This window comes from Anopheles gambiae, chromosome 2 (genome assembly GCF_943734735.2).
Source record: "Anopheles gambiae chromosome 2, idAnoGambNW_F1_1, whole genome shotgun sequence".
In the NCBI taxonomy this organism is placed as follows: Eukaryota; Metazoa; Arthropoda; class Insecta; order Diptera; family Culicidae; genus Anopheles; species Anopheles gambiae.
The window spans coordinates 101,195,606-101,223,299 of NC_064601.1; the positions used below are offsets into that span (position 1 = coordinate 101,195,606).

Here is a 27,694-nt window from a genome sequence, read left to right on the forward strand (position 1 = left end):
CCACTTTGTTTTTAGCGGTTTCACACCGGCTGGACACACCGTCAGCTTCCACACATCGTTGACCTTCATGGAGTTTAGTTCATCTTGTACCGCTTGGTACCATCGGTCACGATCCTCACGAGCATTAATGTCGTTATACATTTCTGAAACGTCTGAAGAAAACGGAGGGCCAACAGCACAAGCACTGAATCCGGTAATATAGTCAAGGAACTTACCGGGAAATCGGCGCTCCCGTTCGCTGCGCCTCCTAGACTGTTCGCCACTAGGGCCGGAAGACAAGTCCAGATCTAGATGCGAAGGGAGCGCGGTATCGTCTGCTTCCGCTGCATCTTCATCATCATTACACGATTGGACACCATCGCAGTCAAGTGATTCAGTTGAAGAGTTTTCCCCATATTGCTCGTCTGGATCTTCTTCTTCCGGATGTACATTAACGGCATCCTCGATCACTTCTTCCTCGATTACTTCTTCCCCCTCTTGCTCGTAGGTTAGCGGTACAATTAATTTTCCGTTATTTTGTGTATCATTCGTCCATGGAAAATATGTTTCGTTAAACTTCACATCACGAGCAATAACGATTTGTTTAGAATCCTTGTCCCATAGCCGATAGCCGTTTGGTGCATATCCGACCATGAATAACTGTCGACTTTTTGCATCAAGCTTCTTTCTTTGTTGATTCGGCACCCATGCAAATGCTTGACATCCAAAGACACGAGCCTTTTCCAGACTTGGCTTTCTTCCATACCATAGTTCAGCAGGCGTAACGTTCTTTGATATCGCAGACGTTGGACTTCGATTTAAGATGAACACAGCTGCTAGCACAGCTTCACTCCACAATGACTTGGGCGCATTCGATCCAATTAACATAGTACGTACCTTTTCGATAAGAGTTCGGTTGAACCGTTCCGCGACCCCGTTCTGTTGCGGTGAGTAGGCTACTGTTGGCTCCACCTGAATTCCCATCGCCTTGTAGTACTTTTGTTGATTATTCGAAAAATACTCACGTCCCTGGTCTACAGTGAGTTTTGAAATTTTCGTACCAAACATCGCAGTCGCCATTGCTGAAAATTCTTTGAATTTTTCAAAGACCTCCGATTTCTTTCGAAGCAAATACACCACAGCAAAATGGGACTGATCGTCTATGAACGAGACGAAGTAGCGATGACCTTCCCACGATGGCGTGTCCATCGGTCCACATACGTCAGAGTGGATACGTTCCAACGGTCGGGTTGCCCTGTCTCTGGCACCATTGAACGGCTCCCGACAGTGTCTACCCAAGACACACACGTCACAAAACTTGAGCTTTTCTGGTTTGAAGCGCACACCCAGAGCAAGGTCTTCACGTATCATAGTAGACATGGCACCTTCACTGATGTGACCGAGACGACGGTGCCAAAGATCAGCATACTCCACTTCTGCTATACTTGCATTAGCCCGTTCAATTTTCAATTCGATAGCGTACAGATTTCCTCGCTGTTTTCCAGTTGCAATTATTTTTCCATTGATTTTCATTATCACTTGCGTTTCTTGAAATATTACATCCACACCAGCCTTCGTAAGCTTTTTCACAGACATGAGGTTTTCTCTTAAAGTCGGCACATACAGAACGTTTTCAGCACTCATCAGAACGCCATGGTTGCTCATTCCGTTAATAACGCCGCTTTCTTTGGCCACGAGAGATTCCCCATTCTTCGCTACATCGATGAAAACTGGCTGTTTCAAGTTTTCCACGGTTGTAAAAAACTTTTTTGAATTTACCATGTGGTCACTAGCTCCTGAATCCAGCAGGAATTGAAGCTGATCACCGGTTTGTACCCTACGTCCGATTCCATCCGCCATGAACACAACTTGTCTTGATTCACTGGCAACGTTGGCTTTCGTTTTAATTCGACAGTCCTTTTTCATATGCCCTTTCTTTCCACAGTTGTGACATTTTCCGTTGAATTTTTCAAAACCGTTCCTATTTCGATTTTTTCCAGCAAATGCAGTAGGCTTCTCCTCAGAATTTTCGATTCTATCCAAGCGCTTGCATTCATCGCCTAGCAACCGGGTCTTCATTAATTCATACGTTAATTGTGATTCAGGAAGGTTTTCTAATGCCGTCATCAGGGGATCATAGGACTCCGGAAGCGTTAAACTCAAAGCCGAACAGACGTTACTTTCTTCAAGTTTTGATCCGGCCACTCGAAGCTGCCGAACCAGATCCTCAAATTGTTGAAGGTGGGCGCGCAACGATGTCCCTTCCTTCAACTTCAGACGAGCGATCTGGTTCCTTAAGACCATTTGCCTTCCCGAGGATTTCTTGGCGAATGTATTCTCTAGTGCTTCCCACATTTCCTTCGTAGTGGATTTTTCTCGAATACATCCCAAGTATTCGTCAGAAATAAAGCTCACCAGTAGAGACATTGCCTTCGCGTCCATTTCCTCAAACTTGGTCACTTCACTGGCCACTGATGGAACGTCCTTTACCACTGCGTCCCATACTTTCGACGCTTTCAAAAACACTTCGACCCGAAATTTCCAGGTGTCGTAGCCTGTTCCGGAAAACTGCGGTATTCCGTGAACCGCCACTTCTTTGTGCTTGTCGCCCATAACCTAAAGACGTCTGTTCTGATTGATGGTTTTATTGCAACTAACTAATCCTTAACTACGTTCATAGACTACTGTGAACTGTGTTCAATCTACAACGATTGCTAGATTACAACAAACTCTCTTTATATTACAATACAACATTGACCAAAATATTTAATTATTTTGAGTTATAGAATTGGGTTGTATCTAAATAAATTTGGCACTCAAGGCTTATAGCTGAAAGAAGCTGAAGCCTTGGACTTAAAATGCTATTGTTCAAGACTTTACAATCGAATATAAACTATTAACACAGTCAAATAATCCCAAAAAAACAGTCCTCCAAAAGTTTTTGAGAAAATAAAATTCAACAATGCATACAACATGTATTAATTTCACTGAAATATACAGAACGATGCATGGAGATCTCCTCCTCAGCCAAAGATCATAAATTAACAATACCAAAACGATCGAATCGAAGTAATGCTTGGACGCAACGCTTCCCCAGTGACGCAAAAGCTTGGACATGGAAAACCGCCATCCTACGTGTGTGGATTTGCTGGACGTTTGCGATCGGGTATCAAACATACCCGAGCCGATCACCATTGCCGGCGCAAATCGTGAGATCAATTCCCACCAAAACGCCACCAACGAAAAAAAAAACGGGTTCCGTTCGCGGGAGAATCTCCTAATAGCAGTGCGTCTGACGCAAACTATCACCCGAAAGCAAACAGTTAAAAAGCGTAAGCATGTGCACAAAAGCATAACCAGCAGTGGAAAGAACGGAAGATAACAAACAAGCGTTTATGCTTCTGCTTGGCGCGATTCGACCACCACCATACACTACCATCATCCGTTGGTGACCGTGTTGCGCCCCACCGAGGCAAACTGGCTACATTCCGAGACGGGAGCAAATTAACCCCCCTCCCTCCACCGTCTTCTTCCCACTTCTTTCGCCCTCATTCGTCCTTATGTGCTTCGACTGTTTTCGTCTGCGATCGTGAAACAATCGATCGCGCAGCAACAACAACAAAAAGGAAAAGGGCGTCAATACACCGTTTATCAATGCAATGCCGGGGGAAACCCATACACGCACAAAAGACGTTCCCTTTAACACACCCCTATCACACGGCTGTTGCGGCGCTCTGCGCATAAACCTTCGCATACTGGCCTGAAAGAGCGAAACGAAAGGAGAAAAGTTAATACGCCGTCGTTTTTATTATTATTGTCATTATTATTAATCGGCCCTATCGTACCTGGCGGGGCAACCGGCAGCGTCTGCAAGGATGCGAGATAAGAGGCAGTACCGATGACAGGCGGCGTATGATTATGGGGGAAGCATAGGGGTGTACCCCGACGGTGCGAAGGGATGAAAAATTTGCATCGAAAGCATTTACCGGACGGTTACATTGCCGGTTCAGCGTCACTACTTTGTACGCGGTCCACCGAGAAGGGACCGGCGTGACGGCATAGTGTGTGAATGAGAAATCTGTTGCAATCGTTCGTGAAGGGCAAAGTTGTGCAAAACTGTGTGTTGTGCCTTTTCTTTGTAAATAACATGGTAAAATAGAGACCACAGATCTCTTATATGCATTAGACTAAGAAAATTGTCCTAAACCACTCAGTGTAGTCTGTAGTTTTTTAAACACACTGGTCTTTAACTCCTTTTTGCTTACTTGTTATTTTTCGTTGACCTTCTTAAGGGGTTCGTTTGGTGTAAAACGATAAACCGATGCAAAAGGATTGCCGGACACTATGTTCTGGCACACGTTTAGGATAAGCGTGTAAACGGAATAAGGCTATCTAATGAATGTCACGCTGGCTCCAGTAGGTCTAAAGTCTGTCGAAGTTCTTTTCCCAATTGGAACTGTCTTCCCGTAGCAAACACATTATGGTTTGCATCCAGCATTGGAGTAATACTATGTCCATTATTATCATACATATATAGAAGGCTGATATGACCATGTCATGATATTTGCACCAAGAAGCAGGAGAAGTAACCTAAAATATGAAAATAAAATTTAGAAATATTTGAAACATGGTGCATGGATTAGAAAATGGTCTTTACAGAGGATTACAATTCCTCAGTGTAGAGAAAACTGTGCTGTGGAATTAAAATTGCACCGAAAAACGACGCTTTTGAGCCGAGGAATGTCGCTGACTGAGTTTAATGACCGTGTGTTCTGTTCAAGTGCTGAGTTATGTCCCAATAGTGCGCATTTTACTGTTGTATGTTAGTTTTTGGAGTAAAACATTGTTTAAATTTCACTATTGTCCACTGATCGTCAAATAAATATATAAACAAATAAGAAAATATATAAACAGATCAATATTGTAACTGTAGAAGTATCTAGAATAACAAAATAACTAAAAGGAATGCTAACAGTCAGTCTGTGTAACATGATATCTAATACAAACAGTCAGCAAATAGAAAACAACCAATAAGAAAGTTTAAATGAAAGAGAAACATGATTTTAAGAAGATAAGATCAAACAGTCTTTAAGTCTTTGATTCCACTTAAATCAAACAAAGTCTGGACAGTCGGCAACCGAAAGAGTTAATAATTTTGAGGTTTACTGCTTTATTTAAATTTTTTATCACAATATGGATTATCGTACACCAAACGGGAGGATGTTCAATTCCCCAACTATCTGGTTTATAAACCATATTAAATTAATAAATCAAATGTATTTCTTTGTGATTCTTAAGGTCTAAAGCGACCTTAAGAAGGAAATGGCTGTTTTTTCGCGCATTAGCATCTGATATTTGTACATTAGATCAGACAAATTCTAATGTCAATTGCCTACAGATAATAGGAATGATTTAACAGAGGACATCTCAAAATCAAGAAACATTTTAAATAAACATTGCCACCACATGGCGTCATAACGCGAGCATGTTTTTCTTTCCCTGGAAAGTAAATCATTATTTTATCCATGCCCCATCTCTGAGAACCCTACATTTACATCATCGTCATATTTCTCACCTTTCTTTTCACGGTGTTTTTGTGTTTAATATTTCGCTTCGTACGTCTCTCTGTTCGTATGTGTTTATCTTCTCTCCCAACAATCCAACCGGGGGTCGTCTTCGCAATGACCGTCCGTCCGTCAACGGTGTCGCGCGTTCTTTCTTTCCAAATGATTCCACTACGCTCTACGCTTCCCTTCCCTCCCCGGGGCCGGGGGCTTAAAACAACAAAAAAGGATACGCGAGCAAATTCTCACGGTCTCCTGCTTGCTCCGTCTCCTCCGCCTTCTTCACCACCCGGGCACATGGGTGGCACACTGCAGCGTACGCAGCAGCGTTACAGCACTTTGCGCTTCTCAGCCGACAGTATTCGAACACTTCTCCGCTCTTCCTTCCCTGCTGGTACGCAAAACGTGCACCCGGGAAACGTGCATTCACGCTGCTACAGCTACTGCTCTGCTCTGTTAGCCCTTTTTGCAGGCACATGTGTGCACAAACACACAAACGCATAGACACACACACTACACTCACGCACACAGCATCGCCAGGCAGGGATGCAACGCGGCAAGCAAACCACAAAGCCACGGTACGGCAGAAAAACGCGCGCGCATACCCTTCGCTTTCACTTCCACACCGCCCGCCAGCCGCCGTTCGCTTCGCGTTGGCGTTATCTGCCGTTTCCAAACAACCGAGAAAGCACACACCAAAAAAAACCTCCCCGCACACACTCACACTTACACTGGCACGGCTCGCGAAAGCACGTCGGAATGGCGCCACACACGCACGGCGCAGCAGCACACGGAAAACAGCGCGCACGCACGCACACACACTCGCGAGCACACGGAACAAGGGCGCGCGAACACACACACACACGGCACGCACTCACGCACGCACGCGCACTAACCACGCACCACGGCGGAAGAAAAGGGCGCTCACTGCGCTCCGGCCTTTCTGTCCACCCTTTTCGGGGTCCACCAAACCAGGGGGGGGGGGGGAGAGATTGATGCTGCTGCTTCCCGTTGCCTTCCCAAGCTCCCACCACCCGCTACGGCCGCTACGTCTTTTTTCCCCCTTTTGTCGTTCGGCGATAAACGCGCTCTACACTTTGGCTTCCGTTTCAGTTCAGCTCGCGCGGTTTCCAATTTTCTTTAAAAAGATGCTTCCATCAAAGTACCGTACCGGATGTAGCATTCGGTCGACACCATTCACCTACTCGTCGTGCGATACATTTCCGTTCACATCGCACATTATGCTGCCCAGCCTCTGCATACTGTTGTGCATTGGGTCGGTTACATCAATAGCCTAAACAAACAGGGGAACGAAAGAAAATGGGGGAGAAAAAAGCATTAAAATACATTTCAATGGTTGAACCGTCATAGTCGCGCTTTGCACAACAAATAATTCACGCACGCTGTGTGGGGAGAGAGGGAGAGAGCGAGCGAGAGAGACGCGTGTATGTGAGTGCGTCCCTTAAGGGGGCTTTAACCGGACAAATGGAAAGGGTTTAATTTTGCACCAACACACACCAACAAGAGCACACGCACCGCGAGGTATGCACACGCGCGTTCTTCAGGTAATACACAGGCAAAGAAGCTTCATCAATTATGGTTCATCAATTCTGTTCCCCCCCCCCCTGCTGTAGTTCCGTCCCGTCCCTTTTTCCCAAGAACCAATTAAAGTGATCTTATCGCATCTAATCTTGGGCCAAACAAATGGTGCTTATCTTTCGATCAAGGAAATCGGTATGAAACATTTGTTTCCTTTTTTTTTTGGGAAGAGATTAATGCCTTCTTTCTTCCATTTTCTTTCAAAGCGCAATTGAGCTCTTCTTTGCGGGCTAAGATTTGCTTCTGCTTTTTCCTACACCCCTTGCTACTAGATGTAAAGTAAACACGGACACAACCCGTTTCATCTATTCAACGCCACGCGCGAGATTGCAGCTGCAATTCACCCGTGTATTGGGGGGGAAAGAAGGTATTTTTATCATATGCTGCCCATCATTTTCCACCCTGGAAAATGTACCCATTTTTCACAGCGCCCAGATGGTGGACACCACCCTTTCCCGCTGGCGGACGGGCTATTTTACTGCACCGGGCAAACAACACTCAGCCACCCACCCCATGATGCAGGGGACTGTTCAAACACGCACATACACACATACACACATCCCAAAAGGCAGGAGAAAGATTTTGTTGATCCCGTACCAGTCGCGCGACCGTCGTGTTGACTTTTGCGATGGATTCGCTTTTGTGTGTGTGAGTTTTTTTTGTCTTTTTCTTTCTTTTTTCGCACTATTCTTGCGTTCTCTTTTTACTGCAAAACAGGCGCAACTTTTAAAATTACACGGGTAAACTTTTTTCTTGTTGTTTGTGCGGTACTTTCTCACCCATTTCGCACATCATCACCACACCACCACTGTGTTTCTTTACTACGCAACGCGCTTCCCACCCTCACACACTCTTCTCACTCCCTCTCTCTTTCACTCTTTTCCCCTCTTGCTCGCTCCCTTCCCTTTCGAGCCATTCACTTTGTTGCGGGGCTGTGCTGGCACTGGCCTAAGGAAAACATTTTCATCCTGCTGGCAATACTCCCTCTATTCACGCAACTCCCCTCACGTCTCTTTTTCCTTCCTGCAATCCCTTACAGTAGAAACCCGTAAAGCACACACAAACGCACACACACACACACACTCATGCAAACGCGCGCGCACACAGGCGCGTGTGAAAAAATGTTCTGTCCATTGCTTTTCACACACCTACCACCCGAGACACAGTGGTGGGACACACTTTGGTGACTTTTTGGTTCCGCCGAGCCAGCAGGGATCCCAGCCAAGATCGTTTGCGCACTGATTGCGCCGCTGTAGGCCCACTTTGGTGCGTTTATTTCATCACACCGACAATGGAACACACTTCCCCCGCCGCTTTTGGTCGTTTTTACGCACCTTAAAACCTTTTAACCACTAGAAAAACCATTTTTTCCTCCGATAGCCGAGCGACAGCGTTCTGCACAATTGAGCTGCTCTGTGTCGATAGTGGTGGCGCACCGATTGGTCGGAGCGGGTCGTTCTTTGCTGGCGGAACGGTCCGATCCGGGAACGATGTTCATTTCGGTAGCGCATCCCATCCGCGTACCGCGTATTGTGTTGAAAAATCGGTCGGCTGCGCTGTTTAACAAAAAATGATGGGTTCATTTTATTGATTAGCTTCGTATTTTCCTTTTCTTTTGGTAGTTTACACTTGAAGATGAAATAATAACACAAAAAAAGGAATCCTATTTTGACCACTTTGCTCTTCCCAAGACGCTTACAGTGCCCAGCAGCGAGCTGTCAAAAACATTGCGGCAAACGTCAACAGCAAAAAGGGTGACAAAAACGGAATTACATAAAAAGGCACCAATCTTTCGGGACAGGATTGCTTTACTTTCCGCGGCCCGGGCCTAGAAATAGGATTTGGACCATTACGAACCCTAAACGCCCGTAAACGATGGCCTCCATCCTGCGCTCCTTCGCCTCGGCATTCGCCAAGAGCGGCATGCTCGGCGCAAACGGTAAGGACAACAACCACCCGAAATAGCCTTCCCCGCACGATCGCACGGTGCTGCGGCTATTTGTTTTGATATGGTTCCGGACTGTACTATCGGTCGTTTTTTTTCTGTCTACGCAGGTATTTCCCGTGCTGCTCCAACAGTAATGCTCCGCTACAAGTCCACCGAACCGGCGGCAGAATCGCGACGTTAGTATCCTCCCATTGCATTACCTTATCCCGTTGTCAATATTGTTACTCCCTTTGTCACGTTTTAGCGACCGTCCGCAAGCCGGATGCCGCCGCCCGGTCGGAGCTGTCCGAGTTTGGCAAGTACGTCGCGGAGTGCATGCCCAAGTACGTGCAGAAGGTGCAGCTGACGTCCGGCGACGAGCTGGAGGTGCTGATCGCGCCGGAAGGCGTCGTGCCGGTGCTGCAGTTCCTGAAGGACCACCACAACGCACAGTTCGCCAACCTGGTCGACATTGCCGGCATGGATGTGCCGTCCCGGCCGTACCGCTTCGAGATCATCTACAACATACTGTCGCTGCGGTACAACTCGCGCATCCGCGTCAAGACGTACACCGACGAGCTGACGCCGATCGACTCGTGCAACGAGGTGTTCAAGGCGGCCAACTGGTACGAGCGCGAGATCTGGGACATGTACGGCGTGTTCTTCGCGAACCATCCCGACCTGCGCCGCATCCTGACCGACTACGGGTTCGAGGGGCATCCGCAGCGCCGCGACTTCCCGCTGAGCGGGTACGTCGAGCTGCGGTACGACGACGAGAAGAAGCGGGTCGTGTGCGAACCGCTCGAGCTCGCCCAGGAGTTCCGCAAGTTTGATCTGTCCGCGCCGTGGGAACAGTTCCCGAACTTCCGCAACGCCAATCCGGCCACGGAGGAGGTTGCCACCAAGCCGGCGGAAAAGTAAGAGGCGGAAGAGCGAAGGAGGGAGAGAGTGAGTGCAAAATCGAACGCATGGCAGTTGCGGTGTTGGCGAGCGTTGAATCGTTTTCGTTCTTAGGCTGAAATATAACCGGATACACTACTGTACGCTCTGTGACCGATGCCAGTTTTTTAGTGAGCTGTGAGAAAACGCGTTGGCCGTCTTGAAATAATCGAGTTCAAGGATCGTGAGTAAGTGAACTTGAACTTTTGGCCTTTAGGTAATAATTTAACTGATTAACTAGCTTGTATCATGGGAAATTTGTGTCAAACGATATATTTATCGTATTTAAAAGCCATTGATAGCTAAAAGTGATAGTTAAGCAAAACTAAACTCTTTTATTCCTGGATAGTCCTATGTTTGTTTGCATGCAACTCTTTTCTATGATAAAAGGTATAAAAGAGTTCAATTTTGCTTATTTGTTTCTTCCCAAAATGGAAATTTCATCATTTCTTATTAGACGCTGTTAGAAAAAATCAAATTTCAATCAGATTCACTAGTTTCTTCGTTACTTTTTATTATAAACTATCATGCAATACGTGATCGTCATAGTTCGAGGTCAGCTGATACCTTAGTTGCGCTAAATCGCTCGCCGAAATATTCTCATCGGACATATATCCTGCCCCAACCTGAAGCGTATCACTCCCCCTTAACAGGATGCCGCCCATCGTTAGCTTAGCATCATCATCATCCTCCTCCTCCTCCTCCTCCACCTCAGCCTCTTCCGATTGATTCGGTCGCTCTGCCATTGCGTCGCTTGCAGAATTATCCTCCTTCATTCCGCTACTACTGCAGCCACTGGTCTGTAGCGATCGTACCCTGCGCCAGATGGACGTCTTCGGTAGGCCGTACGTCCGGGCTGCCTCGGACAGTGAAATCCTGCCCGCCACACAGTCACCAACCGCCTCCTGCAACCGCTTCCGCACCGACTCATCCTTACCGCGCAGCTTCAGCGACACATTGCTCGGCAGTGCGCCCTTGCTGTACAGCCGTTGCTTTTCCCGGTGCAGCGTCGACAGCGGAATCTCGAACCGTCGGCTCACGTGTGCGAGCTTCTCGCCCGTTTTCAGTGCATCGATCGCTTCCCGCCGTTGAGCGCTCAGCTTCGGGGAGCCGGCCCGAACCGGTCGCGGCATTTTCATCGCCTTGCGCCACAGTATCGTTTTAGCGATGCTGTACTGCCTGGCGGCAATCCGGTAGCTAATGCCGTGGTGAAGGATTGCATCCATCGCTAACGCAAGCCGTGCATCGTAACTGGCAGGGTCGGATAGTGGTGGTTCGGGGTTTGCTTGTTCCAGCTCATCTTCGAACGGCGGACGGTTCGTTGTATTTGTTTCCGACGGGGTGGGGACGGTGGTGTCGATTGCACATGGAACGGATGTGATTTCATAGCTTTCGTGGTCCTTTATAATTGCTTCAATTGCTTGCGTTAACCGTTCCTGTGGAATTTCTACACATTGAGAGGTTTCCCGTTCGCAGGCAGGAGTCGCGTCTGATGGGATATTCAACACGACTTGAACAATTTCATTACTTTCAACGTGTTCTTGGACTGATTCGCTCGATTCTGGAATGAAGCATTCAACAGGTTGGACCTGTGATTGTGTTATGGGCATTTCTGTTTGTTCCTCCTCTTCCTCATCCTCTTCTGCCTGGTCCTCCACTTGCGCTACGAACAGTTCTTCCCTTGGGCATGCCGTCGCTTCCAAACCTTCGCTGGCAGGAATAAGCTCCTCCGACACCATACCAACAGTCTTGCCGAATCGTATGCCCAAAATCTGATTCGCGATAAAACGCACTCCGCGTAGCTGCAGAAAGCTGCAGGCCTCCACAAACGATGCCATTTCGTCCGACCGTACGCTTGCCTCCCCGGTGTAAATGAACTGCAGGACGGCGCGTAACGTCGCTAGCGTCAAGTCCGGTATTACAATCGTTACCATATCCGCACCGATGGTAGGCAGACCGTCCAGAATCGTCTCCAGGAAGCTGGATGCCATGCACAGGATCGGACGGTTCGCGTACAGCTCACCGTCGGGTACGATCAAGCGGCAATCGGTGTGCTGCTGCGTGCGGTAGATTCCGCAGAAGGTGTTTAGCATGTGCTCGCGAAAGTTGAGCCACGTCAAGCAGGAGCTGTTCGCCATTTGCTGTGAAAAGGTGCAGGACATTATTCGCTTTTTACTCAGAAACCACAGGCGGGCACAGTTTGCGGTGCTTCTCTAGTTCATGCTGAAACAAGCAGACGAAAAACTGGCAATGCCGAATTGTGCTGGAAGTTGTTTGTAAACAAAGCGCTCCCGTGTTGACAGCTATGAAATATTTCACTACATTTGATGGTGTGCGTGTATGGTAGATGCCATTCAAATGGGCCGTTAGAAGTTTCGCTTGTGTTGCATGTTCAGACTAGTGATGTGCTCGATGGATCCGACTCCGATTATTGTAAGTCCGATTCCGACTTCGGTAAAATGGGAGTAGAAGTCATCTGTCCAAGCGCCACAGATTAAGCTTAAACGACTAAAAAATCAAATATCGATAGAAAAACAAACGAAAGCTCCTTAGGCTACAGTGGTTTGTACCATAGATGGCGTTTTATAACTCAATATTGTATAGCTGTCTCTTTCTTGCAATATGTTACGCCTAAGTTCATCTAATAACGGTCCATACACCCTTCAAACATTCCGAGCAAAAATCTATATGGTTAATCCCTGTGGTCAGTTACGTGGGTATCAATACCAACGATCATTACTGAAATCTCACTTGTTTCGGTGCCAACGGTTTCGATTTAAACAATCATATTGCCGTTAGCTCTAGCGATGCATAACTTCAATGCGAAACCATATAATAGTGCAGAGGGAAGGAGAAAGCTCTTCAAGCGAGGAAAGCTCCAATGGCTGGGTATCCCACCAACAGATTCCGAAACCAGCTTTTTTTGCTATTTTTAAAATGCTTCAGTCGTTTGCCGTCTGCTAAACGAAGTCATTTTAGATTCCGATTTAGAAACCGTTTAGTGGTCGTTTAGTGGATTTGTGGCACATGGGTGGAGTCGTAGTCGCCAGGGTCGGAGGGAGATGCCCGGAGTCGTTAAGAACTTCGGGAGCGATCGGGCTACCTAGAAGGGCACTCGATCATAGGCTTACGACCCGACACACATCGATTCCCGTCACTTTAATTGTATTAGAATATGTAGTGTGTGTATTATACCAAAGATAATAATGTATGTCTTCTGTCTCAATTGTGCACCTTGTCCGAACCATAAAAGACCAAAGTCGGAGTCATTCGGAGTCGACCGGAGTCGGAGTCAGAGTCGGTCAGAATCAACTGGAGCCAGAATAATGTGCTTATGACCAGGCCTTTCATTTCGGTGTGTTTTTTTGTCTTTCAGTTTGCGCGTGAACTTCGTAGCCCAGCCGATTCCGGGCGACTTCGACTCTGAGTGACTCCCAAAGACTCCGGGCGACTCCAGACGATTCCGAACGACTCCGGATAGTGCTGGGCGGTCCTACCTTCCGGAGTCGGATCCGAAATTATTGGAGTCGGATTGGAGTTGACTCCGGTCTTTTGCCAACTTTACCCATCACTAGTTGAGAAATTTAAAACAATCTGTATCCAAAAATAAGGCAAAATTGCTCTTCCTTTCTGCAGTTTAAAGACAGGGGCATAATACATTCTATCATTGCAACAAGGGAGCCGGTTTTAAGTGTAAAATTAAAATGTATTACTTTAGTCCAATTTACATCAAGCAAGAACAATTTAATACCGATAATTGGCACCACTTACACTACACAGATTATGTCCAACTTTCACTTGCTTGCCACCATTTGCTTGGCTCACTTCTTCGGCTCCATCTTACTTATCTTCTTCCACAGTGTCGCCTTGGGAATGTTGTACTTTACCGACGCTTCCCGGTAGCTCATTTTCTGATTCGATATCATAGCGATTGCTGCCTCCATCCGCTCCTCGTACTCCGGCAGCGAGCTGCTCGAAATCGGAACCAACTTGGGCAGGGGAAGCAAACTTGGCACAGCAATCGGAGGAGCCGCCGTACTAGCCGGTGCTAGAGCGATCTCACCACCTCCTGCACGATCCCTAACGCGCTCGACGGTGGTGACGGCTCCAGTGCTTCCAAACGGTACCAGCTTCGGCACTACGGGGCAACTGTTCGTAGCAGAGGAGGAGGCAGCTATTGAACCACCACCGCTCGGTTTAACTTTTTTTGTCGCTGCTTTCTTCCTTAGAACTGTCCTTTCCTGCGGAAAGGTTATGTTCTTGGCCTTTGCGTGCCGCCATAGAGCACTTTTGTGTATGCGAAAGTGGTTTGCGGCTTGCTGGATAGATAGACCGTAACCAATCGCCTCCAGCGCTTTGGCCACACTCTCCTCGTACCGGGAGGGATCGGCTGTTTTCAAAATCTTCCCCGACTCCGTCTCAAACCTTCGACGCTTCTTCCCTGCCGCCTGTCGCTCGTTTGTCTGTTTGTCCGCACTTTTCAATCTGATTCCGAACGACTTAATATGGTTCGTTATTAGCTGACTCTTTAGATTGTACAGCCGGTTTCTCAGCAAACCGAGACTGTTTTTGTACCGCGTTACCGCTTCGCGCAGGCTTATCCCGGTGTACATGATGTCGTGGATCGCGAGCATAATCCGCACGTCGTACATCAGCACATTTGATGGGTCGCTCAGCAAGCTGACACGTTCGTCCGCATCGCTCGTTTCTAGCAGCTGCTTGAACTCCTGTATGCTCCGGTCAATGTATGCGGCAACCATCTGCGGCACATTGGCAGTTACCGTCTCTGGTTTCTTTTTCATCGCTCGCTTTACCTTCTGCGTCCAGCGCACCAGCCTGCCCGCGGGTACGTTGTACCGGGCGGCCGCTCTTCTGGGCGAAACATTCCCGCTAATGACCGCTACGATGGCCTGCTTCAGACAGTTCTGGTAGGGCGTGAAGTTCGGCGCTCCCGGGTGGCTCGTGTCGACCACTCCAACCTCCTTCACCAGCGCCATCCACCGCTCCACATCCTGCTCGCTGTCCGTGCTGTCGTCCATCGAGCTGTCCTCGCCCGCGTCACTTTTACCACCCTCCTCCTCCTCCTCCTCCTCCTCCTCCGCACTGTCCTCGTCCGATACCATCAACTCTTCTTTGCAGATATTGCCCGGAAATAGCTCACTCGTAGATTCGAGATTCGGCTCAATAAGTTTTAATGGTGGCGGCTCAGCCTTTTCCACCGCCCCGGGGTACCGGGTGTGGTCGATGTGCAGCGGATCCGTTTCTGGGGCCGTTGCGAACGGATCACCGTCCTCCGCCGTAGCTTCCGGGCCCGATTCGTCAATGTAAATGCCCATCGTGCGGTTGCCGCAACATTCGACGCCCCGGAGCTGCAGCAGCCCGCACGCCTCCATAAACGGAACGACCTCGTCCGGCTGCAGCGTCACCCGGCCGGTGTAGATGAACTGCACGACGCGCTGCAGGTTGGCGAACGTCATGTCCGGTATGAGCACCGTGGACGGGTCCATCGTGAGCGTGACCATGCTGGTGAAGATTGCCTCGAACAGCCCGGACGCCATGCTCAGTATCGGACGGTTCGCGTACAGCTCACCGTCGGGCACCACCAGCCGGCAGTCCGTGTACTGCTGGTCGGCGTAAATGTCCTGCAGCGTGCTCAGCATGTGCCGGCTGTAGTCGAGCCATACTAGCATCGTTTTCGTCTGGCCGGAAGATGACTGTGCCATTGATACAGCGAATCAAATCTGAAACGAACCAACTGTTTTAGTCTTCTTTGCAAAGTTCGTTTAGGGGTCCAGCTACCAACCTCTATAGCTTTGGCAATTTAGGCCATATACGCTTTAATATATGTGAAACTTTTTACTAAATTGTAACAAAAATGCGTTAAGGAGGGAGAAGATTCCGCCACTGGCTTGTGTGTAAACAAAGACACCTTTGACAGAATAGACCGTCGCGACAGGTAGCAATGAAGTTTGGTTGATTTGGCGGTTTGTTTGCCATTTCAAAAAATACCTGTTGCAGTTGGAAGATTTTTTTAAATCAAATACATTTGCTGAATTTGTACTCAAATACTTAGTATTGCTATTAAGTAAAGACATAATCATAAAGCTAAAAACAAGCTAGCTTCAGTTCATTTTAAGCATAAAGTTACATAAAATTGTTTGCTTGAAAATTTTACCAATATATTACTTACTCACAACATCGGATTGAAATTACGACAAATTCTTTTCAAATCCCCATATCTTGATAACACCTTCGGTAAAGAAAGCGGTACAAAGTAAGCACGTTCAGCAAGATATTATACAAAATGTTAAATTTGTTTTTGTCAAACACAACAAACCATTTCCAAATGTACTTAACGATCGCATAATCAAAACGGCTGCACACATTGTAAATTTCCAGCTACAACACGCTTTGTTTGAGATTGTTTACAATCCTCGAGCTGCATTTTCCTCGTCGCTGCTGTTGGATCAGCTTCCTGGAACTGCTTTTACTGTTGCCTGTGTGATATTTTAAACAACACAGATTTCGATACAACGCAGTTCATTGTTCGTGCTGGAATAGCGACTCCAGCCAAAAGACCAAAATACTACCACGATTTCAAGGAAGGAGATCGTAGGCAAAGTCAACTGGTAAACCCAACAGCACACCCAACCGACAAATATACCGACAACAGCAACCGAACCACCCAATTGACATTTTCGAGCACAAAAATCAGGAATTCGAGCAAATTCCCTTAAACTGGAGCCTTAACCTTCGTTTCTATGACCAAAAATACACCCTCATCTTTATGACCACCTACCCGGGTAAGTAATACATTTTATAAGGGAATTTGTATTTTTATTGGTCAAAAAATGTCTTATTCAATTTATTCTATGCAGCTATAATAACAATATTTCTTTTTATTTTATAAATTTATGAAGTATGGCTTTTAGTTACATAAATTGAATGCATAGCAATTAGTTCAACTGACACTAATACACCGCCATTTCTTCCCGACTGTCGGTGCAATCATTTCAATCTATGTGACTTTAGAAGAATATGAAGAGCTAGAAAACTTTTGGAATAGATTCTATAAATATAACTACATGCATTGCTATACATATCATTACAAAGTTAGCGACTAATCGAAACCAAAATCCTTTATTGTATGTGTTACCTACCCGGGTAGGTGGTTATAGAAGTAAGGGGTAAAAGTTGATTTTATTTTTTAAAGCACATTTAAAAAAATTTAAAAATTCTGAATTTTTTACCACTTTTGTAAAACATGTTTCTCTAGGCATTCTAATTTTTTTGGATCGATTCGATAATCCTATAAAAAGTTATCATAAAAAGAATAAGTAAAACATACCCGGGTAGGTGATTATAGAAATGAAGGTTAAATATCCCTTAGACTGCACCAGTTTAAGGGAATTCAGAAAAAAGTCCTTTCAAATCAACTGTGATGCGGCTTTTTCGTTACTTTCTTTTAGATTCGCTCAGAAATTATGTTTCCTATCGTGATATTTGGCCATGTTCCCATTTTATTCTTAAATAATATCCATTTTTTATAAAATAACGTCACACAAAATTAGCTTATGTTTTTCATGAAAAAACCATGGCTATGAATAAAAAATGACCTCGACGGCATTATCCATCGATAGAGGAACGTCTAATTTACGAACACACCAAATCTTAGCGCTCTTAACACACTTGATTACACACAAATCCACAATTTCAGGCGTATCGAGTACTAATCGAGCAGATATGGAAAAACAATTTCGAGCAAATGTCACTTGGGATGAAAACCGGCTCAAAGTCTCTATAAAAAAAAACTTCTTATTTTACTAAATTTTCGAGCAGCTACTCGAATCTAATTCTAGTTTTGAGGCAAAAATAATCTAGGCTGATAATCACAGGCTAGTTTTGTGTGTGGTTTTGTATGGAGTGTTTACATGATTTCAGCCTCCAACTGTCAAACTGCACATGAAAACAATGACTAGAATCGTGAAGGGCCCCTATTGTTGATCGTTTATCATAAACTTTAAATTAAAATATTTCTCAGCTTCATCGGTCTTTGCATGCCGAGGAGATTTCTCTCACCGAAAAAGCTGTCAGTCGGTGTCAAAGCATACTGTCAGTCATTGTCTCAGCTGCTCTTTTGGTGTATGTAGAAACGCTCTATCACTTTGATTGCACCAGAAAAATTGGTCTACTCTGACGTTTCAACTGATGCCACAAGCATAAAGTTCCGATACCGTAAGCTCATGAAACTATAACTCGAAAACTAAAAATAACTGTTCGAAAATATAATATGGCCACGTTCCCAGGATTAGTCGAGCACTTTTTCCAATTCCCAAAACGTTCGTCCACTTTTGTCACTTGGGCTTCGGAGTGTGCGATCGTGTACAAAGTTGACGCCATTTGTCAACTGGGTGTTGTATTGAATGTTAAAGTGAATACTGTCGATTTTGCACAATAGTGGCTCGTTCTCCCGCGGGCTTGTTCAAACAAAAGATCTGCTTCTACAGATATACCTACCGTGTTGAATGCCAAACAAAAGCCACCAGTTTGAGAAACGACTTTTTTTTTTATTTTTCTAAGAGTTACCAACGAAAGCCAGCGATCTTGCTGCATTGGTCATTTGCAATCGAACCTTTGGACGTGCAACATCCCTGAAGAAGTCCTCCGTATTCGTTAAGTTGTGTGTTAGTTGCTTCAGTCGATAAACCGTCGCGTGTTGAGACTTGTGTTTCCTGGATTTGTGGCAGACAGCATGGAAGATATACTTCAGCTACCCAACAGCAGTGAACAGCAGGTAAATTGATGACGGTTAAAATTAGAACTTATAGCCCAAGCGCCACAGATTAAGCTTAAACGACTGGAAAATTGAATATGCATAGAAAAAAAATGAAAGCTCCACAGCTTCATTGGTTTGATCAATAGATGGCGTATTACAACTCATCATTATATTGCTATCCTTTTCTTGCAATGTGTTTCGACAAGTTTCATCTTATCATGACCTATATAGGCTTCTATCTTTCTGAGCAAAAATCTATATGAATGGTCGTGTGGTCAGATACGTGGGTATCAACACCAACGACCATTACTCAAATCTCACTTACTTCAGTGCTGGTGATTTCCGTTGGAGTTTAGTATTTAAACAATCGTATCGACGTTCTAGTTCTAGCGATGCATAACTTCAATGCGAAACCATACAACAGTACAGAGGAAATGAGAAAGCTCTTCTCCAAGCGATGAAGCTCTACTGGTTAGGGTATCCCACCAACAGAGAGCGCCACCAGCTTTTTCGCTATTTTTAGAATGCTTGAGTCGTTTGCCGTCTGCTAAACGAAGTCTTTCTATATTCCGTTTAGGTAGAGAACTTGAGTCGTTTAGAAGCCGTTTAGTGGTCGTTTAGTGGATTTGTGGCACTTGGGAGCTTATCCTGTAAGAATCTGTTTGGTATCGTTTTGTTTTTTTTTTTTTTTTTGAGTGTGTTGCTAAAATGTGAACTTCACTTCAAACTGGTAAAATTGGAAGCTGGTCATTTCACTTCTTGGCTATTATAAAATATCATTGTTAATATCTTGTTGCTTGGTGATGTAGCCGTTGTAAAGCAAACTCATGTACATAATTAAACATGGCATTTCATAACTGTACTATGTTCTAGTGCAATCAAGTTATAGAGTTTGTCTTTTAATCAATCGTTAACTTTTCTTCAGATTTTAATTTTGGCTTTTTATTGCAATTGCAGGAAACGATGACACAATCAAACTCATCATCCGATAGTGAAGGAAGCTCCTGCGACGGACTTAACTACGATACGGACACTACGCTATGCTGGCGTCTTGAAAAAATGGTGAACAACAAACTACTTTCAGACGTTACTTTTATCGTTGGGCCCGAAAAACGCCGCATCTATGCGCACAAACAGTACTTGCTGACGGCTTCAGAGTTCTTCTACAAAATGTTTTGTGGTAACTTCATTGAAGCGCAACGAAAGGAAGTGGTCCTGGAAGATGTCGATGCAGAATTATTTTTAACAATTTTACGCCTGGTGTACAGTAAGGAAGTAAATTTGAATTGGGACAACATTAGTGCTGTTTACGATATTCTGCAACGGTTTTTGCTGATAGACTATTTTGATCCTTTGATCCGTTTTATGAAAAACCAGGTTGTTAACTTGGACACAGCAATAATGGTGTTCCTAAAGAATGATCATTTTAACTTCGAGCAAGTTGACGAAAAATGTATGCGCTACATACAAACCAACCCGTTGTACTTCTTCAGAAAAGACGAGTTCACCTCAATGCCGGATGCCAGATTGAACAAAATTCTCCAAGCTCAACGCATAAACTGCACCCATGTCCAACTCCAACAGGCCGTTGTCAAGTGGTCGTCTGCAAATGGTGGTTGTGGTTACAACAACCTTAATAAACTCTTAGAGGAAACATGTCGTAAACCCTATGCTCAAAAATTGCATTTGATGAACTACGACCTGACCAAAAAAGTCTCGTGTCTTAGAGGTGATGTAAAATTACGACTGACATCAACAATACCATTAGCGCTGTATGGCTTTGGAATGTATGTTCCTGGATCCGATAAGCATTCATTGATTGCATCGTTTACTCTTGATAAAGGTGGAGTAAAAGTACGCGATTGCGAAATCAAAATGATTCCTAGCCTCGGGTACGAAATAGTGGATACAATGTTTGAAGAGGTCGTATTAGAACCAAATGTTCAGTACAAATTATGTTTTTATGAGCCAAGTTGTCAACTGATGAAAGTCGTAGGCTCACCGGTGCTGGTTCATCATCATATTAAAATAGATTTTGAGTCAGATTACTGTCCTCCGTTAGCTTATCTTTTTGCGAAATATGCGGACTGTGATGTATTACACCTACCACAATTGTGTTGTAACACAAAATGCATGGTTAAATTAGAAAATTCTTGAGCTAATGTATATCTGATGCAAAATATGGTGTGGAATGATGGAATTATTTCTTGTACTTCAACGATGAATTAATAAATGTTTACCTATCATACTATAATTGGTTTATTCAATCTAAGAATCTAACAGTTGATCAGTAAAATGAGCATTCGTAAAAAATCGTTGAAATTTAAAGTTCCGACAACCATAAACACGGACATGGATTGTCACATTGTGACACGTGACAAAACTGACAGCCGCGCACGTCACGAATAAATGGTACAACCCGGTACCGTGTTCCCCCATACAAATCCTGTCATACGGAAAGGAAGAGAAGTTTTCTTGTTTGCGCCGTCCGTTCGCTTTCATTGTTGAAATAGCAGTCGCTCGGAGCAGTTCATTCAAGTTGTTCAGTGATTGCCTTAAAGTAGCACATCCGCCACTCTCTCTCTCTCTCTCTCCGCCCGCCCGCTCGCTCTCAACGAAACTTCCAGACGGACCATCTCCGACCCCAGCAAGCAAGTGTGTGCGTGTGCACGAGAAATAAACGCGTGAAAATCCCGTCAGCTCCCCCCCGCCCCATAAAGCACGGTTAGTAGTGTGCCTGTGGTACCACCAACGCCAACACCACCAGGAAAATCCAGCCGCGCTAAGCGAAGCGTTACTTTTCTTCACTTGTGTCTATTTTGTTTATCGTATGTCCATCCAGAATCTTAATACATTTGGTAAGTAGAAACGGCATAACCGCACCTTTTCTTTTCCCTCGCAGGATGATGTGTGTCGTATTTAGAGGTTAGCTTTTTGCGAAGGTTGCTCCGCTCCTGAACGTGCACGCGATTTCCGCATTCTTGACTGCGTGGTTTTGGCTGGCCAACCTCTCTCTCTCTCTCCTCTTCCCAGTGAAGCATCTCACCAACACACACACACACGTACAACATAGCAATGGTACCAATTAGAGGCTGTGGCATACTCTAGCTACTTTCTCGGAATTTCTCCATTCCTTTGCATTTCGTCATGTTGCATCCGAGCCAATTGACTTGTAACAAAGAAGCAACAGAATGCCCCCTTCGCCTTCACGCCGGAAAGCATTTTGCGTCGAATGTTCGACACGGCGACGTAATTTTACTATGTCATCGCACACACATCCAGTGTTCGCGTGATCCGCGCGCTTCTCGTGATGCCATTAAAGTTCCCAAGTCCTCTGTATGCGTGCCTGTGTGTGTGTGTGCGCGCGCGCTTTGTACGGCGAGAGCAGTGAGAGTGTGTTGGACATAACATAAAGACAGCACGCGTTCCGCACATCCCGTGCACATGAAAGAGCGAGAGGGGAACATTTTTCAAAATGGCGGACGGCAACCTTCGTACACGGCGGCTGGTGGTGTTTTTGTGTACGCACGTACACACCCGTGGAAGGTTGCTTGTGGTGGGCTGGTGTGCGTGTCCTGCTCGTGGTGGCGGATGACATAGCAACGTGCGCTGCTTCGATTATTTGATTCGCGAATTTGTGAAACACATTTCCCGACAAGAACGTAATTTAATCTTTTTTGTCCTACGAATTCATCAAGTTTGAAAAGAATCGCTTTCTACCACATCGAACCTTTTAGCTCCAAGACATCCCCTAAATTACAGTGGATGAACACCCATTGGAAGCTGATCAAGGCTGAATTGGTGTTTGATGATGGTGTAGTAACACAATTTCTCGCCTGGTCATTGTTGTCATCGACTACTACGTTCACGTACATCACAATCCTTTCCTTCTTGTGTGCGAAAGACACCAGCTCACCTTGTATTGAAAGCAGCGGGGGGCTGTTGCCCTTGCATTGATCTTCCGGTTCTGGTATCGCGGGGGTATATTGCACTTCGACGTGGCCTCGTTTGTGTGGAAACGAGGTTCCCAATCGAGGTGGGTAAGGGGTGGTATAGCGATTGACTTTTTCAGAATTAATTCTGAAATTGGTTAAAGTGAGTCGAACGACTCAGTTTCGCGTCTTGGCGTGCCAAAGTTAGGTCAAAAATATGTCTTACTTGGTCAGCGAAAGCAAAAATGAAAGATCTCACTGTGTCTCGTGATCGGAACGTAAAGTTCTGTCATGAACGATTGGTACTGACCCCAGCCAGTCGTTGCATTAAGCCATAATTCTATCGAGATGTCTGTTAGCCTTCAACTGATAGAAAGAACCTTATCTTTCGAAGCTAGGATGTTCCCTCTTGCGATGTACAGTATCTTTGTCTGTCGCTTAAGTGTGTGCCAATTAATTGCCCTTTATTCTTACTAAGTTAGTCTCAACAATAAGTGTTATCAGCAAGGACTTAACGCTTTCACAGTACTGAGGGAAGTTGGCCAATTAAAAACATTTTTAGTTTTATTAAATCGTAAACATATTTACTGTTTATTTTTGTTCGAAACACAAAGCTACTGGGGCTACACCTTAGTATGAGTGTCGATGTGAGCCAAACACATGTAAATGCGTTCCCATGACTCATGCACCAACACACAACACACCCAAGGCATGACCTAATAACGGAGTGTGAAGTGTTGAGCGGAGATTATAACGCCCGTTGTGTTGTCGGAACGCATCTTATTCACATCGCACAGAGTTGCCTCTTAATTATTTACTGCAATTTCACTACACAATACTTTCCTCTAACAATCACTAATAATTTTGTTTTTCAATTGCTTTCCAGACCCATTTGCTGATGCAATAAAGGGTGCAGACTACGATGTGCAGGACGGTCTCGTGCACATAAGAATTCAGCAGAGAAATGGTCGCAAAACGCTAACCACTGTCCAGGGATTGTCGGCCGAGTACGACCTGAAGAAGATCGTGCGAGCATGTAAGAAGGTAAGAGCACTCAGAAAGAAGCATGCAATATGTGTGGTGCTATTGGATTTGGTAGATGGAATCTGTGTATCAAAGCACGTTTGACAGAAGTTTAAGTCGTTAAAAAATGAAACAAATTCCATTTAAGATTCCCTGCGCGTTACAGGGTTTTCCAGGAGTTCTCATAGTTGTGGGACACTTCCTTGACTCTTTCGTATGGGAAGTGAACTTCATGTGCTGGAAATTGGACTCTATGGCATCCTTTTTGGACAGGCTGCTTGGAAATTCCTGTTGGATTTGTCGGATAAGGGTGCTATAGAGTCCAATTTCCATTACATTAAGTTCATTTCACGTAAGAAGGAGTCAATAAAATGTCCCACAGTTATGAGAACTCCTTAAAAACTCCTCTATTACATTACAGATAAGAATTCGAAAGTCATACAGGGGGTTTCAAGGGTTCTCATTGTTGTGGGAAATTTCCTTGACTCTTTCTAATGGGAAGTGAATTTCATATGTTGGAAATTGGACTCTATGGCATCCTTTTTGGACATGCTCCTTGGAAATTCCTGTTGGATTTGTCCAACAAGGGTGCTCCAACAAGAAAAAGCCAATGAAGTGTCCCACAACTTTGAGAACCTCTGGAAAACCCTGTAAGGCTCGTTGGAATCGATTTTGACAGCCGAATTCGAATTCCATGTATAAAATTTAATAGCAATAATAAACACCGACCGAGCAGCACGTGGAACCTCGTACTAACTTGTTGGTTTTTTCGTTTTTTTTTAAGGAATTCGCATGCAATGGCACAGTAATTGAGCATCCTGAGTACGGCGAGGTACTACAGCTGCAGGGTGACCAGCGGGAGAACATTTGCCAGTGGTTAACCAAGTCCGGTCTCGCGAAGCCGGAACAGCTGAAGGTGCACGGTTTCTAAGCCAAGCACCCTACGCGCCCACCACCACCACCAGCATCAAAATCATCATCATTACTACCGCGCCACCGCGTGTACGTGTGTTGTGGCGCTTAGGAGGAAGTGTGTGAGTGTGTGAAACAATAGCTCTTACCCAGCGAGAATAGGCAGGAAGTGTTGTGAAGTAAGGCGTTTTAGAGCGAAGGGAAATTCAGGAAGGAATTAGTGCTTTTTACAGAGTCATCAATCCTAGCCATCGGCGCACTTATTTTGCAAACTCACTGGAGAAAGCATCCGTCTATACGGCGCGTTTCCCCAGTGCAACCAATAGTTACACTATCCTCGGCACCTCCGGAGTGTGTGCATTGCTTCACCATTCAACATCCGTGGGCCCACCAGCGCATACCCCCCCCCCCCCCCCCACTCTACCCCCGCTTGAATGATTGTAAATTCTCTCACCACAGATTCTCAACCCGTTTTCTCCTACCACATGCTCTCGGTATTGATCGGTTAATTGGATTTAAATAAGCTTCTTTTATATCGTTGTCGTCGCACATCACGCACATCTTTTTCTCTCTGGTTCATATTGCTTCCCGCAATGCTTGTTGGGTGCGTAATTAGGAGTGTAAAATATCCCAAATAACTCTCATCTCTTCTCCGAATGATATGGAGTATTTTTGCTTCCGATGAAAGTTCCCAAACGTAGAGCAGACCATTCCCGGCAGCAGCAGCGACGAAGTGAAGGAGCACCGTCTCCGTTCGTTCGTGCTGCAGCTGGACCGGTGCCCCGCAAAGGGTGCTAACCGCGTAGCGGTTGGCCACCCCGAACGGGCATGGGCACTCTGCAGCAGCTGCTGCTGCTGTAAGTCCTCCGCAGTGATGATGGAGACTTAAAGCAGCAGCCCTACAACAGGGACAAAGGGAGGAGAGAGAGAGAGAGTTAGAGCGAGCGAGCAAGAGAGGGAGAGAGAGAGGGGTGTATGTGTGTGTGCGTTCGAGGCGCGCGCGTGCACTCGGGCCAATGAGTCCGCCGCGTCCAACGAAACACATTTAACATCAAACAAAAAGGGCTAATTATTGAACGTTAACGACAGACGGGCGCGCGCGCGCGGTGTGTGATGTGTGCGTGTATGCGCATCCGGTTTAACAGCAAACACAGCCGCAGCAACAATAACAGCAACAACAGCATCAGCAACCAGAGCATCAGGCCTTCTTTTCCGGCAAGGAAAACACTGTCTTCAGGAGTTTGCAGCGTTATACACTTTTGTCATCTTAGATCGAAATAATAATGTAAAGCAAACAGATTAAACGAAAAAACATTAAAAAAACACAACATAGCCAAATCCAGAAGATAAAATAGCGTGTTTTATGGAGTTTATTTTCGATTGTACGAATAACTTGCATTTGTTGTTTGTTGTATTTCGGTTTCGATTTTTTGTTCCAGGATTCAAAACTTGTACTTTGGCAGTCGTTGTAAGCGCAGCAATTATTAGCTTTTAATACCACTGATAGTATTTCCGTGTTTGGTGCTGTCATTAATTTATCAAAATCTTAACAGGTGACTGTTCGCTGGAGTAACTTCTTCCTAATTGCTTGTTTGTCTTAATATCTGTGAGTAATCGAAGTACTTTTTTAAGCACATTGTTCGACGGAACTGCCCCGTGAGCATTAAATGCTAATTTAAGTTAATCTACTTCCTTCATGGAATTACGGATGTTCCAACCCCATGAAATTCGTACATAAAAGTGGTAGAAAGCAATTGGCTCCCGCGAATTTGCGATTTGTAAGCGCCACTGCTTACACTTCGTAGAATGCAGAATCTAAAGCATTATCGAAACATCAGGCACCAACAACTAACGTTGCTCCAGCTTACATAACAATGATTTTGAATATCCTTTTAGGAAATTATTCCGCGTAAAGTACGCGACCCCAGCATGTTGGAGCACCTTGTTAATAGAGGGACTTGCTAAAGCCATTTTTTCCACCACGTCAAAATTCAACATTTTTTTGTAATTCCATAGAATCTCATCTATTTCTCAAACGATGTCATGCCAATACCTCTTTTCGTTCATTAAAGTTGTCCAAGTCGTGGCAAGATTTGTCGAGCGAGTAATAGCATAACGAATATTTGCTATTTTAACCGGCCTTCCGTTTCTCGCATATTTCCACGCTTTCTTTAGTTGCTGGATAGTTCATGTCTTCCGAGTATCATTATCCGAATTTAAAGCATTTGATGAAGTCTATTCATCGCCAATTGATATAAGAAGTAAAATTTGGTGCCCATCTTTCCCTACGACAAAGTGTCCGTCAATCCCGCCTTGGTGTCAGGATACTTAAACCACAAGAAAAGATAATTTTTTATTGATTTCTTCCGAAAAACTTCCGAAATTAGATCCACAAGGGACGGAACGATTGAAAATATGTTTTGTTCGTGGATTTAATCAATTTAGCATATATTATGCCAAAAATGTTCTCAAATGTGTTGTTTTATATTCAGTTTGGATGCTGTATTGATGAATTCTATAATCTATAATTACTTTTATCATGTATACATGAGTAGTGTCCATCTTGTCCTACCTTCCCTTATGTTTGCGAGATGCGTTGAACTGTTGATCTAATTGCATAGGTTTAGGCGTTGTGTGATACATGTTGCATACTTTTAGGCGTAATCAAGCGAGCCCTCGTTTGTGACGTTTTGTAATTTCAGCTCTTCTTTTGCGCACGAAACATGCTTAAACTTAAACAGATAAATGCTAATTTATACTAATTTGAGGATAGTAAATGTAAACAGTCATAATTTGATTGTGTTTGTAGACATAGATTATGTTTTAGATTGCAAAAAATCCCGCTCGAAAATTCACATCTAACTAATGTTTGAAGAACCCACAGCTAACCACAACGTCCCTGAGCTCAAACAGTGCGAATGTTTTGAAACCGTGTTGGCCTCTGTCACTTGCTCGAATAGTATGTTAGGCCGCGGTGTTCATGCCTTCCTTCAAATGAAATGAAAATGGTATTGTTAGAAATGTTTCCAATGTTAATCTACCA

The 27,694-nt window shown here is 45.0% G+C and overlaps 6 protein-coding genes across 11 annotated transcripts in view; 3 read left to right on the forward strand and 3 right to left on the reverse strand.

Annotated features, from left to right (window-relative positions):
* Nucleotides 1-8,693, reverse strand: part of LOC1277065 (copia protein) — a 66,315-nt gene extending 57,622 nt beyond the window's left edge. For 2 of the 5 annotated variants that reach the window (XM_061650411.1, XM_061650409.1), the window contains exons 1-2: nucleotides 8,477-8,593; nucleotides 5,555-6,837 (exon numbers count right to left, since the gene is read on the reverse strand). Coding sequence is in view for 1 of the 5 variants with exons in the window: in XM_061650413.1 (XP_061506397.1) it covers nucleotides 216-2,592 (2,377 nt within the window). In the remaining 4 variants the exon portion in view is untranslated. Of the gene's footprint in view, nucleotides 1-215; nucleotides 4,570-5,554; nucleotides 6,838-7,739 lie in introns of all 5 variants that reach the window. The other 3 variants (XM_061650413.1, XM_061650412.1, XM_061650410.1) reach the window with 3 other exon arrangements.
* A 151-nt stretch (nucleotides 8,694-8,844) lies between these two features.
* Nucleotides 8,845-10,112, forward strand: LOC1277067 (NADH dehydrogenase [ubiquinone] iron-sulfur protein 3, mitochondrial). The gene is made up of 3 exons (XM_316497.4): nucleotides 8,845-9,081; nucleotides 9,198-9,266; nucleotides 9,335-10,112. Exons 1-3 carry the CDS (start codon nucleotides 9,018-9,020, stop codon nucleotides 9,988-9,990), a joined length of 789 nt encoding a protein of 262 aa, XP_316497.2. The 5' UTR covers nucleotides 8,845-9,017; the 3' UTR covers nucleotides 9,991-10,112.
* A 385-nt stretch (nucleotides 10,113-10,497) lies between these two features.
* On the reverse strand, nucleotides 10,498-13,559 carry LOC3290169 (uncharacterized). Its single transcript, XM_557134.3, has one exon. The coding sequence runs from the start codon at nucleotides 12,168-12,170 to the stop codon at nucleotides 10,524-10,526; it is 1,647 nt and encodes a 548-aa protein (XP_557134.3). The 5' UTR covers nucleotides 12,171-13,559; the 3' UTR covers nucleotides 10,498-10,523.
* Nucleotides 13,560-13,693: 134 nt separating this feature from the next.
* LOC3290167 (uncharacterized) lies at nucleotides 13,694-16,652 on the reverse strand. 2 transcript variants are annotated; one of them, XM_061650414.1, is made up of 3 exons: nucleotides 16,199-16,637; nucleotides 15,812-16,017; nucleotides 13,694-15,749 (listed from the first exon to the last, which is right to left on the reverse strand). In XM_061650414.1, exon 3 carries the CDS (start codon nucleotides 15,729-15,731, stop codon nucleotides 13,830-13,832), a length of 1,902 nt encoding a protein of 633 aa, XP_061506398.1. In that variant the 5' UTR covers nucleotides 15,732-15,749; nucleotides 15,812-16,017; nucleotides 16,199-16,637; the 3' UTR covers nucleotides 13,694-13,829. The 2 variants fall into 2 exon arrangements, with proteins under 2 accessions (XP_061506398.1, XP_557135.3); XM_557135.3 differs by having other exon boundaries at nucleotides 15,812-16,652.
* Nucleotides 16,653-18,415: 1,763 nt separating this feature from the next.
* LOC133392091 (uncharacterized) lies at nucleotides 18,416-21,497 on the forward strand. The gene is made up of 2 exons (XM_061650429.1): nucleotides 18,416-18,802; nucleotides 19,742-21,497. The coding sequence occupies exons 1-2, from the start codon at nucleotides 18,761-18,763 to the stop codon at nucleotides 20,939-20,941; spliced, it is 1,242 nt and encodes a 413-aa protein (XP_061506413.1). The 5' UTR covers nucleotides 18,416-18,760; the 3' UTR covers nucleotides 20,942-21,497.
* Nucleotides 21,201-26,003, forward strand: LOC1277069 (eukaryotic translation initiation factor eIF1). The gene is made up of 3 exons (XM_316499.5): nucleotides 21,201-21,642; nucleotides 23,603-23,760; nucleotides 24,524-26,003. Exons 1-3 carry the CDS (start codon nucleotides 21,615-21,617, stop codon nucleotides 24,668-24,670), a joined length of 333 nt encoding a protein of 110 aa, XP_316499.2. The 5' UTR covers nucleotides 21,201-21,614; the 3' UTR covers nucleotides 24,671-26,003.
* Nucleotides 26,004-27,694: the final 1,691 nt, after the last annotated feature.

Coding starts and splice junctions, on each gene's coding strand:
- LOC1277067 (XM_316497.4), top strand. CDS start 9,018: ATGGCCTCCATCCTGCGCTCCTTCGCCTCGGCATTCGCCAAGAGCGGC. Junction 9,082..9,197: donor CGGCATGCTCGGCGCAAACG/GTAAGGACAACA, acceptor CTGTCTACGCAG/GTATTTCCCGTGCTGCTCCA. Junction 9,267..9,334: donor ACCGGCGGCAGAATCGCGAC/GTTAGTATCCTC, acceptor GTCACGTTTTAG/CGACCGTCCGCAAGCCGGAT.
- LOC3290169 (XM_557134.3), bottom strand. CDS start 12,170: ATGTCCTGCACCTTTTCACAGCAAATGGCGAACAGCTCCTGCTTGACG.
- LOC3290167 (XM_557135.3), bottom strand. CDS start 15,731: ATGGCACAGTCATCTTCCGGCCAGACGAAAACGATGCTAGTATGGCTC.
- LOC133392091 (XM_061650429.1), top strand. CDS start 18,761: ATGGAAGATATACTTCAGCTACCCAACAGCAGTGAACAGCAG. Junction 18,803..19,741: donor CCAACAGCAGTGAACAGCAG/GTAAATTGATGA, acceptor TTGCAATTGCAG/GAAACGATGACACAATCAAA.
- LOC1277069 (XM_316499.5), top strand. CDS start 21,615: ATGTCCATCCAGAATCTTAATACATTTG. Junction 21,643..23,602: donor CCAGAATCTTAATACATTTG/GTAAGTAGAAAC, acceptor ATTGCTTTCCAG/ACCCATTTGCTGATGCAATA. Junction 23,761..24,523: donor TCGTGCGAGCATGTAAGAAG/GTAAGAGCACTC, acceptor TTTTTTTTTAAG/GAATTCGCATGCAATGGCAC.